The 14307-nt window shown below is 48.0% G+C and overlaps 1 protein-coding gene across 1 annotated transcript in view; it reads left to right on the forward strand.

Annotated features, from left to right (window-relative positions):
• Nucleotides 1-14307, forward strand: part of TMC2 (transmembrane channel like 2) — a 144322-nt gene that overhangs the window by 37710 nt on the left and 92305 nt on the right. The window contains exon 6 of the mRNA XM_032235864.1: nucleotides 13660-13805. Within this exon, the coding sequence (XP_032091755.1) occupies nucleotides 13660-13805 (146 nt within the window). The remainder of the gene's footprint in view (nucleotides 1-13659; nucleotides 13806-14307) is intronic.

The raw sequence follows: 14307 nt of genomic DNA on the forward strand, positions 1-14307 counted from the left end.
TCGTAGATTACGCTCTGTCCCTGTAGTTCTTCTTTCCAGCCTCCTCGGGAAATTCATTTCTTGTATAGGGATCGTGCCTTGGGCTCGCCTACACGCCAGGGAGCTGCAGTGGTTCCTGCTTCCATACCAGAGGGCGGGGACGAGTGACACCAGATTCAAGATACGAGTGCCGCCCCAGGTGCTGCTCTCATTCCGTTGGTGGCTGACCCCAGCACTGAGCAAGGGATCCCTCTTCAAGGAATCAAGGAGGAAAATTCTCATGATGGACACGAGCCTGTTCGGTTGGGGAGCATACCTGGAAGCTCAGATGGCCAGGGACGCTGGACTCCAACAGATCTATGCAACAACATCAACTGGTTGGAGCTCAGAGCCATTCACCTGGCCCTTCAACACTTCAAGACCACAGTCACCGGTCATCAGATCCTGATCCTGATGGACAACGTGGCAGCCAAGGCCCACGTGAACAGACAAGGGGGCACCCACTCCAAGGCCCTTCGTGACAAGGCCCTCCGATTAGGCAACTGGGCAGAGAGACATCTCCAGTCCATCAGAGCGGAACACATGTCAGGGATGGAGAATCAGCAAGTGGAATGGCTCAGCAGGGAGATGATCAACAACGGAAAGTGGCAGCTCCACCCCAGCGTCTTCCAGTGGATCTGCAAAAGGTTCGGACAACCGACGGTGGATCTCTTCGCAACTCCAGCGAACGCCCAGCTGCCGAACTTCATAGCAAGGTTTCCCTCCAGAGGAGCCATGGACATGGATGCTCTCTGCTGCAGATGGCCACCAGGTCTACTTTACGCATTTCCCCCCCTTCCCCTCATTCCTGGGGTTCTGAGGAGGCTCGTGTCAGAGGGGGCAGAGATGATTCTAGTGGCTCCATTCTGGCCACGTCGCCTCTGGCTAGCAGACCTGGTGGCTCTGTCCTCAGCTCCCCACTGGAGGATCCCCCTGGGGGAGGTGTCCCTACATCAGGGGTCTCTGGAGCATCCGGACCCAGAGTGGCTCCATCAGACCGCCTGGCGATTGAGCAGGAGCAGCTAAGAGAGGCCCAATATTCCTCCAAGGTCATCCGAGGCGTCCAGGAGGCAATACACCACCTGCATTTACAACGCCTCCTGGGTGGCCTTTGCTGACTGGTGTAAGGCAAGGGACATTCAGCCTGCCTCGGCCTCGGTACCTCAGGTCCTGGACTTCCTGCAGGAAGGCCTGGAGAAGGGCCTCGCCTCCAGCACTCTTAGGAGACAGGTCTCGGCCCTCTCCACCATCCTGGGGGGGGGGGACGCTCCACCCTTATCCCAACATCCGGTCCTCAAGCGTTTCCTCAAGGGAGTGGCGAATCTGAAACCTCCAGCGGTCCATCAATTCCCCTCCTGGGACCTACCTACAGTCCTCCAGGCCTTGACGGAGGAACCATTCGAACCCTTGAGGGAGGTTTCCCTTCAATTTCTGACTCTTAAGGTCGTCTTCCTGGTCGCCATCGCCTCTGCCAGGATAGTTTCTGAGATCAACACTCTCTCCACCAGAGCGGACCTTTGCACATTCCTAAAGAACCAGGTAATCCTCAGATTGGACCACGCGTTCATGCCCAATGTCAATTCCCCCTTCCACAGGGCTCTAGAGATAGTTCTGCCGGACTTCTGTCTGCAGCCCTCCGGGGATAGGGAAAGATCGTGGCACAGGTTAGACATCAGAAGAGCCTTGCGCATTTACCTTAAGCACACGGCTCCCTTTAGGCATTCAGAAGCCCTCTTCATGTCATATTAACCTTCCATCAGAGGTGCTAAGGTCTCCCCAGCCACCATCAGCAGGTGGATAAGGGCGGCCACTTCACGGCCTACCAGGCACGGGGTATTCAGGTTCTAGAAGGCATCACAGTGCACTCCACCAGGAGTGCGGCCACCTCAGCAGCCTGGGCTACCCAGGCCCCCAGAGAAGAGATCTGCCGGGCCACTGCCTGGGCGTCTTCTTCCCCATTCATTAGACATTACCGTCTAGATGCCTACGCCTCTGCGGAGGCAGCCTTTGGTAGGAGGGTGCTGCAGGGAGTCCTAGATTCTCAATGGGCTCAGGCCCAATAATCCCTCCCTAGGACATCTAGCTTTGGTATGTCCCAATGGTTACTCCTCCCACACCTCACTCTGGAAACTGGCAGTTGGTCTTACCTGAACTGCATGTTTAAGAGTAGGTGTGGGAGGAGTCACTTCCCCCCCCCTTTGTTTAGGGCACCCCACGCCAGGGGCCTGAGTTAGCTCCGTGGTCATTCAGGGTCAATAGGAAGGATATGTGCTTGTGCTGTTCTGTGTTCTTTCCTTCCAGGACTCTGCTATGACTATCGGTTAATCTGGGAGAGCAAGAGGAGGATCAGAGGCGTGGCTTCAAAAGGTTATCCTCAGACTCCAAGGGCAAGAAGACTGGGTTAATACCCAATGGTTACTCCTCCCACACCTACTCTTAAACATGCAGTTCAGGTAAGACCAACTGTCATTTTTTGCAATGCTTGTTTTTTTAGCCACAAGCCTCTCCCAATGTTTTCCTCTCCTTCATCACAGCACCGGGCTGCAAGAGGGGAAACCTTAGGCAGGCATTGTGGGCACTGTGCTCAATAGGGAAATGAGAAAGGGAGCTGCTGGCATGAGGAAAAGACGAATGGCAGGCAAGCATGGTGGGACTGTGTGGAAGGAACAAGGAAGGAAGGCAACCAGGGCTGGGCTGGGGGCCACATGGAAGAGAGCAGGGAAAACAGGCAAGCATGGCAGGACCACGTGAAATGGAGAATGGAAAGCAGGCAAGCATGGCTGGGCTGTGTGGAAGGGAATATTAAAGGCAGGTAAGTGGGCTGGGCCACAGGGACTGCTGGGAAGGCCACAGGGAAAGCAGGCAAACATAGCTGGTCAATAGGGGAGATAGCTGCGAAGAAGTGAAGAAAGACTCACCAGGCAGAGATCAGCTGGGCAGCTTGGTCAAAGCAAGTGAGGGAACCAGAGAGTAGCAGCAGCTATGTCACGGGGCATGACTCTAGGCAAATGAGGGGCAAAAAACAGTGAGCGGGAGGGGCAGATCAGTTTTCCATCTATCCCCTCATCCAAATCATTGATGAATATGTTGAAGAGTACTGGACTTAAAACAGAACCTTGTGGTACCCTACTGCATACTTCCCTCCATATAGATGCAGTTCCATTGACGACTACACTTTGAATGTGATTAGTCAGCCAGTTACGAATCCATCTGGTGGTGATGCTATCTTACCCACATTTTTCTATTTTGTCAAGTAGTAGGTTATGGCCTACTTTGTCAAATGCTTACTGAATTCCAAGTAAATTATATCGACAGCATTCCTCTGGTCCACTAGTTTTGTCACTTTGTCAAAGAATGCAATAAGATTAGTCAGGCATGATCTTTTTTGACAAACCCATGCTGGTTCTTGGTAATTATTTTATTTGCTCCTATGTGTTTGCTGATTTGTTGCTTGATTATCTTTTCCAGAATCTTCCCTGGTATTGAGGTCAGGCTGCTGGGTCTGTAATTTTCTGGATCTATTTTTCCCTTTTTTCAATATGGGAACTACATCAGCCCTTTTCCAGTCCTCTGGCAGTTTCCCTGGTGCTCCAGGATCTTTGAAAGATATAAAGGGGAAAAGAACTCAAGAAGCTTGGGAAACTCTGAAAAATATGATCATAAAAACCCAGACCAGCAAAATACTGCTAAAAAAGAAAAACAAGAAATCCAAGTAGAAACCAGCATGGCTGCACAAAGATCTCTCTGACAAATTGAAAGACAAAAAAGACAAGTACAAAAAATGGAAAGAGGGGCACACAACTAAGGCAACATATCAATAGCCAGAATCTGCAAAGAGAAATTCAGGAAAGCAATGGATCAGAATGAACAAAGACTGGCAACAAAAGTCAAAGATAATAAAAATAGTTTCTTCCAACATACAAATAACAAGAAAAAAAATCAAGGAAACAGTCAGTCCACTAAAGAGAAAAGACAGCAAGGAAGTAACAGGCAGCAGAAAGAATGCAGAGCTGCTTAACTCATTCTTTGCATCGGTCTTCATACAAAAAGAAACTATAACCCAACCTACCACAAATATAACTGTAAAAGACAGACTAGAAATAAATGTTAAAATAAGCAAAAATAATAGTTTCGAGTTTATTGACATTTGTATGCTGCCCACTCCCCTGGGACTCTGGGCGGCTCACAACAAGACAAAAAACATATATAAAAATTAAAATAAGAATACAATTATTAAAATTTCACACCATGCATACTGTTAGCGTGGGGCTGGATACTAATCAACAGCCCCAGGCCTGCCGAAACAGCCAGGTCTTGGTAGCTTTACGGAAGGCCAGAAGAGTAGTAAGGGTCCGGATCTCTATGGGAAGATCATTCCATAGGGCCGGAGCAGCTACAGAGAAGGCCCTCCCGCGGGGAGCCGCCAACCGACATTGACTGGCCGATGGCACCCGGAGGAGGCCCAATCGGTGTGATTTTATTGGTCTTTGGGAGATAAATGGAAGGAGGCGGTCTCTCAGGTAGCCAGGTCCTAAACCATGTAGGGCTTTAAAAGTAACGACTAGCACCTTGAAGCGTGTCCGGAGACCAATGGGGAGCCAGTGCAGCTCGCGGAGGATAGGTATAACGTGGGTGTATCTAGGTACACCCATTATCACTCGGGCCTGCATTCTGGACCAACTGCAGTCTTCGAACACTCTTCAGGGGCAGCCCCATGTAGAGCGCGTTACAGTAATCCAGTCTTGAGGTGACGAGGGCGTGAGTGACCATCCGAAGGGCCTCCCAGTCCAGATAGGGTTGCAACTGGTGCACCAGGTGAACCTGGGCAAAGGCCCCCCTGGTCACAGCCAACAGATGATGTTCTAACGTCAGCTGCGGATCCAGGAGGACACCCAATTTGTGGACCCTCTCTGAAGTGTGTATAATTTCACCCCCCAGGCTAAGAGGTGGAATGTCTGGACCATCCTTGGGAGGGAGCATCAATAGCCACTCAGTCTTGTCGGGATTGAGTGCAAGCTTGTTCACTCCCATCCAGACCCTGACAGCCTCCAGGCACTGGCACATCACTTCCACTGCTTCGCTGGGTTGGCACAGGGTGGACAGATACAGTTGAGTATCGTCCACGTATTCGTGATATTTAATCCCGTGCGGCTTCATGTAGATGTTAAATAGGAGGGGTGATATTTAATCCCGATCTCACCCAGCGGCTTCATGTAGATGTTAAATAGGAGGGGGAGAGGACCAAGCCCTGCGGCACTCCATATTTGAGGGGCCTAGGGGTCGATCTCTGCCCTCCAACCAACACCGACTGCGACCTGTCCGAGAGGTAGGAGGAGAACCACCGTAGGATGGTGCCTCCCACTCCCACCTCCCGTAACCGTCGCAGAAGGATACCATGGTCGATGGTATTGAAGGCCGCTGAGAGGTCAAGAAGCACTAGGATAGAGGAATGTCCTCTATCCCTGGCCCGCCAGAGATCATCAATCAGCACAACCAAAGCAGTTTCCGTGCCGTAACCAGGCTTGAAACCCGACTGAAAGGGATCCAGATAATCTGTTTCATCCAAGGTCTGTCGGAGTTGAAAGGCAACAACCTTCCCTACAAAGGGGAGGTTGGAGACTGGACAATAGTTGTTCAAGATGGCTGGGTCCAGGGAAGGTTTCTTAAGGAGGGGTCTCACCACCGCATCCTTTAGAGGGTGCGGGAAGGATCCCTCCCGAAGAGAGGTGTTAACAATCCTCTGGAGCCAGCCACGTGTCACCTTCCTGCTGGTCGAGACCAGCCAGAAGGCGCACGGGTCCAGTATACAGGTGGAGGCACTCACCGCTCCCATGGCCTTATCCACTTCCTCAGGAGCAACAAGTTGAAACTCGCTCCATAAAATCCGATCAAGACATTCCCCCAGCGCCTTAGCTGGTACTGTCCAAGTGGAGTCCAGGTCAGTCCTGGTAAGACGGACCTGTCTTAAGAGAACACCTGTCTGATCTTGATGAATACAAATCCCTGGACCTGACAGATCACACCCCAGAGTTCTAAGGGAGCTGGCAGATGTCACCTCTTTCAAAAATCCTGGAACACTGGGAACTACCAGAGAACTGGAAAAGAGTTGATATGGTTCAGTGGTGAAATTTATTTTTTTTTCACTTCTGGTTCTGTAAATATGATTTGGTGGGCATGGCAGGGGAAGAATATGGCAAAATCTCCATTCCCACTCCACTCTGAGGCCAGCCAGAGGTGGTATTTGCTAGTTCTCCAAAAATTTATGCTACCAGTTCTCCAGAACCTACTGAATTTCACTCCTGATATGGTTCCTATCTTTAAAAAAAGGGTGGGGGGAACAGACCCAGGAAACTACAGACTAATCAGCCTAACATCAATACCAAGAAAGATACTAAAAAAGATAATAAAAAACAGATCTGCCAACATCTAAAAATGAGTAAAGTAGTAACTAGCAGTCAGCAGGGGTTTGTTAAAAACAGAACATGCCAAACCAATCTTATTTCATTCTTCAACATAGTGACTAAATTAGTAGACCAGAGAAATACTGTGGACATAACATACTTAGATTTCAGCAAGGCATTCAACAAAGTAGACCACAACCTAATTCTTGGCAAGCTAGAAAACAGTGGGATAGATAGGATCACCACCAGATGGATTTGTAACTGAATGACAAAATGTACCCAATGAGTGGTCTTTAATGGGTCTATGTCTACATGGAGGGAAGTAGTGGCGTACTACAAGATTCCATCTTAGACCCAATACTCTTCAATATCCTCATAAATGAATAAGATGAGGGAATAGAAGGAGAACTTACCAAATGTGTGGATGATACTAAGCTGGCAGGAATAGCTAACACCCTAGATAATAACCTCAAGATTCAGATGGACTTGACAGACTTGAACACTGGGTCGTATCTAATAAAATGCAATTCAATGTAGAGAAAAGTAAAGTCTTACACTTAGGCAAGAAAATCCAAAAGTATACATATAGACTGGGTGAAACCAGGCTTAATAGCAGTAACTGTGAGAGGGATCTTGGAGTCTTAGTTGACAACCAATTAAATGTGAGCCAGCAGTGTGCAGTGGCAGCCAAAAACCCCAATGCAATCCTAAATTGCATTAACAGAGGGATCAAGATAATTAAGATCAAGGGAGGTATTAATAGCACTCTATAAAGCCTTAGTAAGACCACACCTAGAGTACTGCATTCAGTTTTGGTCACCACATTATAAAAAAGATGTTTTTAGAAAGAGTGCAGAGAAGAGCAACCAGGATAATTAGGGGACTGGAAACTAAAACATATGAAGAATGGTTACAGGAACTGGGCATGGCTAGTCTTGTGAAGATAAGGACCAGGGGAGACATGATAGCAATGATCCAATATTTGAGGGGCTGCCACAAGAGGAAAGGGGTCAAGCTTTTTTCCAAGTCACCTGAAGGCCAGACAAGGAATAATGGATGGAAACTGGTCAGGAAGAGATTCAACCTAGAAATGAGAAATTTTCTGACAGTGAGAACAGTCAACCAATGGAACAGCTTGCCTTTGGAAGTTGTGGAAGTCATCACTGGAGGCTTTCAAGAAGAGATTGGACTGCCACTTGTCATAAAATGTGGTAGGGTCTCCTGCTTGGGCAGGGGTTGGACTAGATGGCCTACAAGGTCTCTTCCAATCAAATCGTAAGAATTTTTCATAGAAATATTATATACAGATAAACTATATTAGCATTTTATAATGATCCCTATCCCATGGTACTACCTCTGCAGGTTCACAAAGTTAGCCTATCTGCAAATGCATTGAAGATCAGCACAATATAGTTCATAAAGTATATATCATTAAGATTAGATTCAACTGTGTAAAAGATGAATAGTCAGTAATGTTGATGCCAGTATGCCCAGCTTCCAGGTAGCATAAATGAGTTAGACTTCAACTTAAATAATATTTTTCCAGTAAATCAGTCATATAACAAGATGATAGACAGGTTTAATTTTAGCTGAAGACATTTATTTTTAAAGAATATTCTAGAGGCTATAATTTTATGCTGGCATTGGAAAAACCCAGAGAAATAAGTGGTAAGACGTTTCAAGACCAATATGAACATTTAATAATAATAATAAATTCTTAGATAGAAAAAGGATGTTCTTATTGTTTATTTTATTTTTGCTTTTGCAACATGCTAGTGAAAGAATAGATCTAAACACTGCTATGGAAAATGTGCAAAAATAATTGTAAGCACAGAACAGAATGTAGGAGTATACAGTATACTCTAGTAAACAGGCTCTTCTCCTAGTGTTTAGAAAAGCATAAATAGTGCTCTCATGACACAGCTATGACAACATAATTTGAGGAAACTATTTCTTTGAAAAGATTGTAACTGACATCTCATACCTACTAATCAGTGGTAGGTTTCAAAAAATTTTAGAACCTATTCTGTAGGTGTGGCCTGTTTTGTGGGAGTGGCTCAGTAAACATGTGACTGGGTGGGAATGGCTTGGCAGTCATGTGACCAGGTTGGAGTGGCCAACTTGATGTCACTCACCAGGAGATGTCATGGATTGAGTAAAATGTGGTTAAGCTCACTTATCAACACTCTTGCCTAGCAACCAAAACTTTGGGCTCAATTGTAATCATAAGTCAAGGACTATCTCTGCTTTCCTCTGCTTGTCCTAGTAAACTCCTTCTCCTTTCTGGCAATTTTCCTCTCTGTTAGAGGGACCAAAATAATCCAGACAATGTAAGGTTTCCTGCTACAGCAGGGGGATGGACTAGATGACCTCCGAGTAGCCTTCTAGCCCTAAATTGCTGTGCTGTTTTTCTTTCTTTCTGCTAACAACGAAACCTGCCTGAGGCTCATTCCACATTCCTGCCAGATAGAGATAATGAGATAATGACCCTAGAGAAAGTTTGGCTCCATTCACAAGCAGGGAATCATCCAAACCCTTTTAGAAACACAAAGCCCAAATTGCACAATCCCCAAAACTTTAAAGTTCAAGTTTCAAGTTTATTAGAATTTGTATGCCGCCCACTCCCATAGGGACTCTGGGTGGCTCACAACAGACAAGAAACATTTAATTTTAAAAAATAGAGATAAAAAAAATAAAAATACAGTATTAAAATTCATGTCACCCATTCCATCTAAGCGGGGCTGGATATCAATCAACAGCCCCAGGCCTGCTGGAACAGCCAGGTCTTGATGGCTTTACAGAAGGCCGGGAGAGTGGTAAGGGTCCGGATCTCTGCAAGTAGATCGTTCCACAGGGCCAGCGCAGCAACAGAGAAGGCCCTCCCCTGGGGAGTCGCCAGCCGGCATTGTCCGGCTGACGGCACCCGGAGGAGGCCCAACCTGTGCGATCTTGTTGGTCGTTGGGAGGTAAGTGGCAGGAGGCAGTCCCTGAGGTAGCCAAGTCCTAAACCATGAAGGGCTTTAAAAGTAATGACTAGCACCTTGAAGCACGTCCGGAGACCAATAGGAAGGCAGTGCAGCTCACGGAGGATAGGTGTAATATGGGTGTATCTAGATACACCCCATATCGCTCACGCAGCTGCGTTCTGAACCAACTGTAGTCTTCAAACACTCTTCAGGGGCAGCCCCATGTAGAGCATGTTACAGTAATCCAGTCTTGAGGTGACTATTCGAAGTGCCTCCCAGTCCAGGTAGGGTCACAACTGGTGCACCAGGCGAACCTGGGCGAGAGCCCCCCTGGTCACAGCCGACAGATGGTGCTCTAGCATTAGCTGTGGGTCCAGGAGGATACCCAAATTGCGGGCCCTCTCTGATGGGTGTATAATTTCACCCCCCAGGCTAAGAGATGGAATGTCTGGACTAACCTTGGGAGGCAGCATCAATAGCCACTCGGTCTTGTCTGGATTGAGTGCAAGCTTGTTCTCTCCCATCCAGACCCTGACAGCCTCCAGGCACTGGCACTGGCACATCACTTCCACTGCTTCGCTGAGTTGGCACGGGGCGGACAGATACAATTGAATATCGTCCGCATATTGATGATATTTAATCCCGCGCCGCCGGATGATCTCACCCAGCGGCTTCATGTAGATGTTAAATAGGAGGGGGACAGGACCGAACCCTGCAGCACCCCATAGTTGAGGGGCCTAGGGGTCAACCTCTGTCCTCCAACCAACACCGACTGCGACCTGTCCGAGAGGTAGGAGGAGAACCACCTTAAGACGGTGCCTCCCATTCCCACCTCCCATAACCGTCGCAGAAGGATACCATGGTCGATGGTATCGAAGGCCGCTGAGAGATCAAGGAGCACTAGGATAGAGGAATGTCCTCTATCCTTGGCCTGCCAGAGATCATCGATCAGCACGACCAAAGCAGTTTCTGTGCCGTAACCAGGCCTGAACCCCGACTGAAAGGAATCCAGATAATCTGCTTCATCCAAGGTCCGTCGGAGTTGAAAGGCCACCACCTTCTCGACAACCTTCCCTACGAATGGGAGGCTGGAGGCTGGGCAATAGTTGTTTAAAATGGCTGGATCCACGGATGGTTTCTTGAGGGGGTCTCACCACCGCATCCTTTAGAGGATGTGGGAAGGATCCCTCCAGAAGAGAGGTGTTAAGAATCCTCTGGAGCCAGCCACGTGTCACCTCCCTGTTGGTCAAGACCAGCCAGGAGGGACACGGGTCCAGTAAACAGGTGAAGGCACTCACCGCTCCCATGGCCTTGTCCACTTCCTCAGGAGCGACAAGTTGAAACTCGCTCCATAAAATCTGATCAGGACCTTCCCCCGGTGCCTCGGTTGGTACCGTCCAAGTGGAGTCCAGGTCCGTCCGGATACGAGTGATTTTATCCAACAGAAACTGAACAAATTCCTCAGCTCTACCCTGTAGAGGTTCGTCCGCATCCCTCCCTTTCAAGAGGGAGTGGGCTATCCTAAACAGGGTGGCTTGGTGAGATTCTGCAGATGCGACAAGAGCGGAAAATTGCACACATTTTGCCACCCGTATCTCCACTAGATAAGTCCTAATGAAGGCTCTTAATTGTGTTCAGTCGGATTCGGAGTTACTAGCCCTCCAGCGTCACTCCAGGCATCTCTTTTGGTGCTTCATCTCCCGGAGTTCCTCCGTGAACCAGGGAGCCCTCCTGGATCCACTGTCATGGAGAGGCCGTAAAGGCGCAATCCAGTTTAGAGCCCCCGCTGCCGCTATATTCCAAGCAGCGATCAAGGACTCTGCCGGACTGTGGGCCAGAGAGTCAGGTATCTCCCCAAGTGCCGTTTGAAATCCCATGGGGTCCATCAGGTGCCTGGGGCGGAACCACCTAATCGGTTCCCCCTCCCTACAGTGGTGGATTGGTTTCCAAAAGTCGAGCCTCAGTAGGAAGTGATCTGACCATGACAAGGGCAAGATCTTAATACCCTTCAAATCTAGATCACGTCTCCACTGCTCTGAGAGAAATACGAGGTCGAGTGTGTGCCCTGCTGAATGAATCGGACCCTGAATTACCTGGGTCAAGTCCATGACTGTCATGGAAGCCATGAACCCCTATGCTCCATCAGAGCGTTCACCGAGCGATGGCAGGTTGAAATCCCCCAGCACTACAAGCCTGGGGAACTCAACCGCCAGCTCGGCTACTGACTCGAGGAGCACAGGCAGGGCTGTTGCAAGGCTGTTGGGAGGTAGGTACGTTAGCAACAAACCCATTTGAACCCCAAGGTCCAACTTCACCAGAAGGGACTCACACCCGACAATCTCCGGAGCAGGGATCCTACAAGGAACTAGGGACTCTCGGATGATGACTGCCATTCCCCCACCCCTTCACTGGTTAAAAATATAAAAACATATAACATATAACCATATAACCAATTTGTTGTTCCCTGTACCTTTCAATTTAAAGGTATAAGTATTGGGACTTGCGGACTTCAACTCCCAGAATTCCACAGCCAGGCATGTTCAGTTCTGATTTAAAGTGACAGCATTTGTTTTTCTCCTTTGTGAAAGAAGTTTCCTTCTTTCTTTTTCTTCTCCCTTCCCCTTCTTCCTCCCTCTATCTCTCCCTTCCCTCTCTCTCTCAAACACACACACACACACACACATAAGTTGGATTGGATTATCTCTCCTACTCCCTTCCCTCTCTCATTCTTTCTCAAACACACACACAGAGAGAGAGAGAGAGAGAGAGAGAGAGAGAGAGAGAGAGGGAAGTTGGATTGGATATTTCTCCCAAAGACTTGAAAGCAACTCCTCTGCTGCCGCCCCCCCCCCCATTCTCCTGCTGCCTTCCCCAAACACCTCCCCCATTGCAAATACAGTGTGCTGTCCAGGTGGGAAATGGCTGGAATGTAATAAAGCCCATACACTCACCTCCAGCTGGCAGGCTGGGGTGAGAGAAGAGGCAGAGAAGCCAGAGGGGAGCCTAATATAGCCTTGTGAAAGAACGGGGTTCTCCCTCCCCAGTCTAGTTTGATTGCGGGCGGAGCCATGTTGCCATTTCAAACCTGTAGTCAGTTGGGCTGACTACAGGTTTGAAGCTGGGTTGTATTTTTGCATATCTTTATCCAGCTGTCAGGGGAGAGGGAATGACTTCCTCCCCAGGCCCCCATCCATTTCTCTCTCACACATACACAGCTGGATAAAGCTATATAAAAATACAGCCCAGCTTCACTGACTACAGGTTTGAAAAGGCAATGTGGCTCCGCCTGCAATCAAACTACACTTGGAGAGGGAGAGCACAAGCGAGCACTGGGGAGACCACAGGAGGAGGCAGGAAGCCAGACAAGGGGCCATGCTGTAGCACACACACTTTCCCCCAGCCCCCTTCTTTCAGAAGGCTCCAATCGGCTCCCCTCTGGTTCTCTGCCTCTCCTCTCACCCCAGCCTGCCAGCAGAAGGTGAGTGGGTGAGCTTTATTGCATTTCCCACCCAGACAGCACGCTGCATTTGCAATAGGGGAGGTGCTTGGGGAAGGCAGCGGGGAAATGGCGGGGGGATGGCAGAGGAGCTGTTTTCAAGCCATCGGGAGAGATATCCAATCCAACTTCTGTGTGTGCACGTGCCCAGCTTTACTGACTGCAGGCTGTCAGTCCTTCCCTCCAGCGTTTGCATAAAGCCCCGCACCACACCAGGAGGACGAAGTTTGAATTCCTCCCCCCCTCCGACCCATGCGTACCTTTTCTAGCTGCTTCAGAGAGGGCTTCAACACTGCCCTTGCCTCGGGTCCTCTGAAGAAGCCCCACCCTGGCTTCCTTCTATTTGAGAAGCACCTTGCAAACAGGGGCAGGGCAGGGGAGTGTACTGGTATGGGGGCATGGTCACACAGCTGTGGAACGGGTACACAAATGTAAGGCAAATTTCTGGCACCAGTACACCCATAGTGGTGCGTACCGGGCAGAACCCACCTACTGCTTGTTTGAAAGTTGATTTTAAAATGGTCATGCATATCTTTACTGAATCTAGCTGCCAAATCCAAATACTAAAAAAACAATGCTTATTGAATTCAGAGATTTTTAAATAAATACATTGAATATTAAGCTGAAACTGATATTTATAAAACATACTAGACAGACTTCAATAATCAGAATATTAGAATGAATTCAGGTTGTCCCCAACCAGTCACTCATAATGGAATAAGCTTAGATTTTAAATCTGTATCAGTGGATATCTGATATATTCCTTTCCTCTTTTCAGGGTTATATTAAATATTCAGCAATTTTCTATGGCTACTACAACAATCAAAGAACAATTGGTTGGTTAAAGTACAGACTACCAATGGCATATTTCATGGTTGGTGTCATCGGCGTGTATGGCTATAGCCTGATGGTTGTAATAAGATCGTAAGTTCTATTAGTTCTTTGTGTAGCTCCATACTATATAATTTCCCCTGAAGCAACCATATCTCTTTCAGACTGAACAGAAGAAAACAGGCAATGATGCACATCTTCAGGTTATTGATCTTGCTTTGGCATCAATAATTTTATTTCATTATCCCAGAAGATACAAGCCATATACAGAAAAATTGAAACTACCCACTTATTCTATTTTAATCATAAAATCCCAGAAATTGTAGAATGCCAGCTTAATCTGAGATTATATGGTATATTAATGTGGCATTTATTCAACAGTATGCCAGAACAGTTTATGTTTTGTTTGTTTGTTTTAATTTATTTATATGCCGCCCTTTTCCCTGAGGGGACTCAGGGTGGCTCACAACTCAAGGGAGGGGAAATACAAACAAATAACAAAAAAACATAAAACCATACACAGTTAAAAGCACAACAGTCATACCATTCGAGTGGGGCAACGAGTCTTTAGCCCCAGGCCTGTCGGAACAGCCAG

This window comes from Thamnophis elegans, chromosome Z (genome assembly GCF_009769535.1).
Source record: "Thamnophis elegans isolate rThaEle1 chromosome Z, rThaEle1.pri, whole genome shotgun sequence".
Classification (NCBI taxonomy): Eukaryota; Metazoa; Chordata; class Lepidosauria; order Squamata; family Colubridae; genus Thamnophis; species Thamnophis elegans.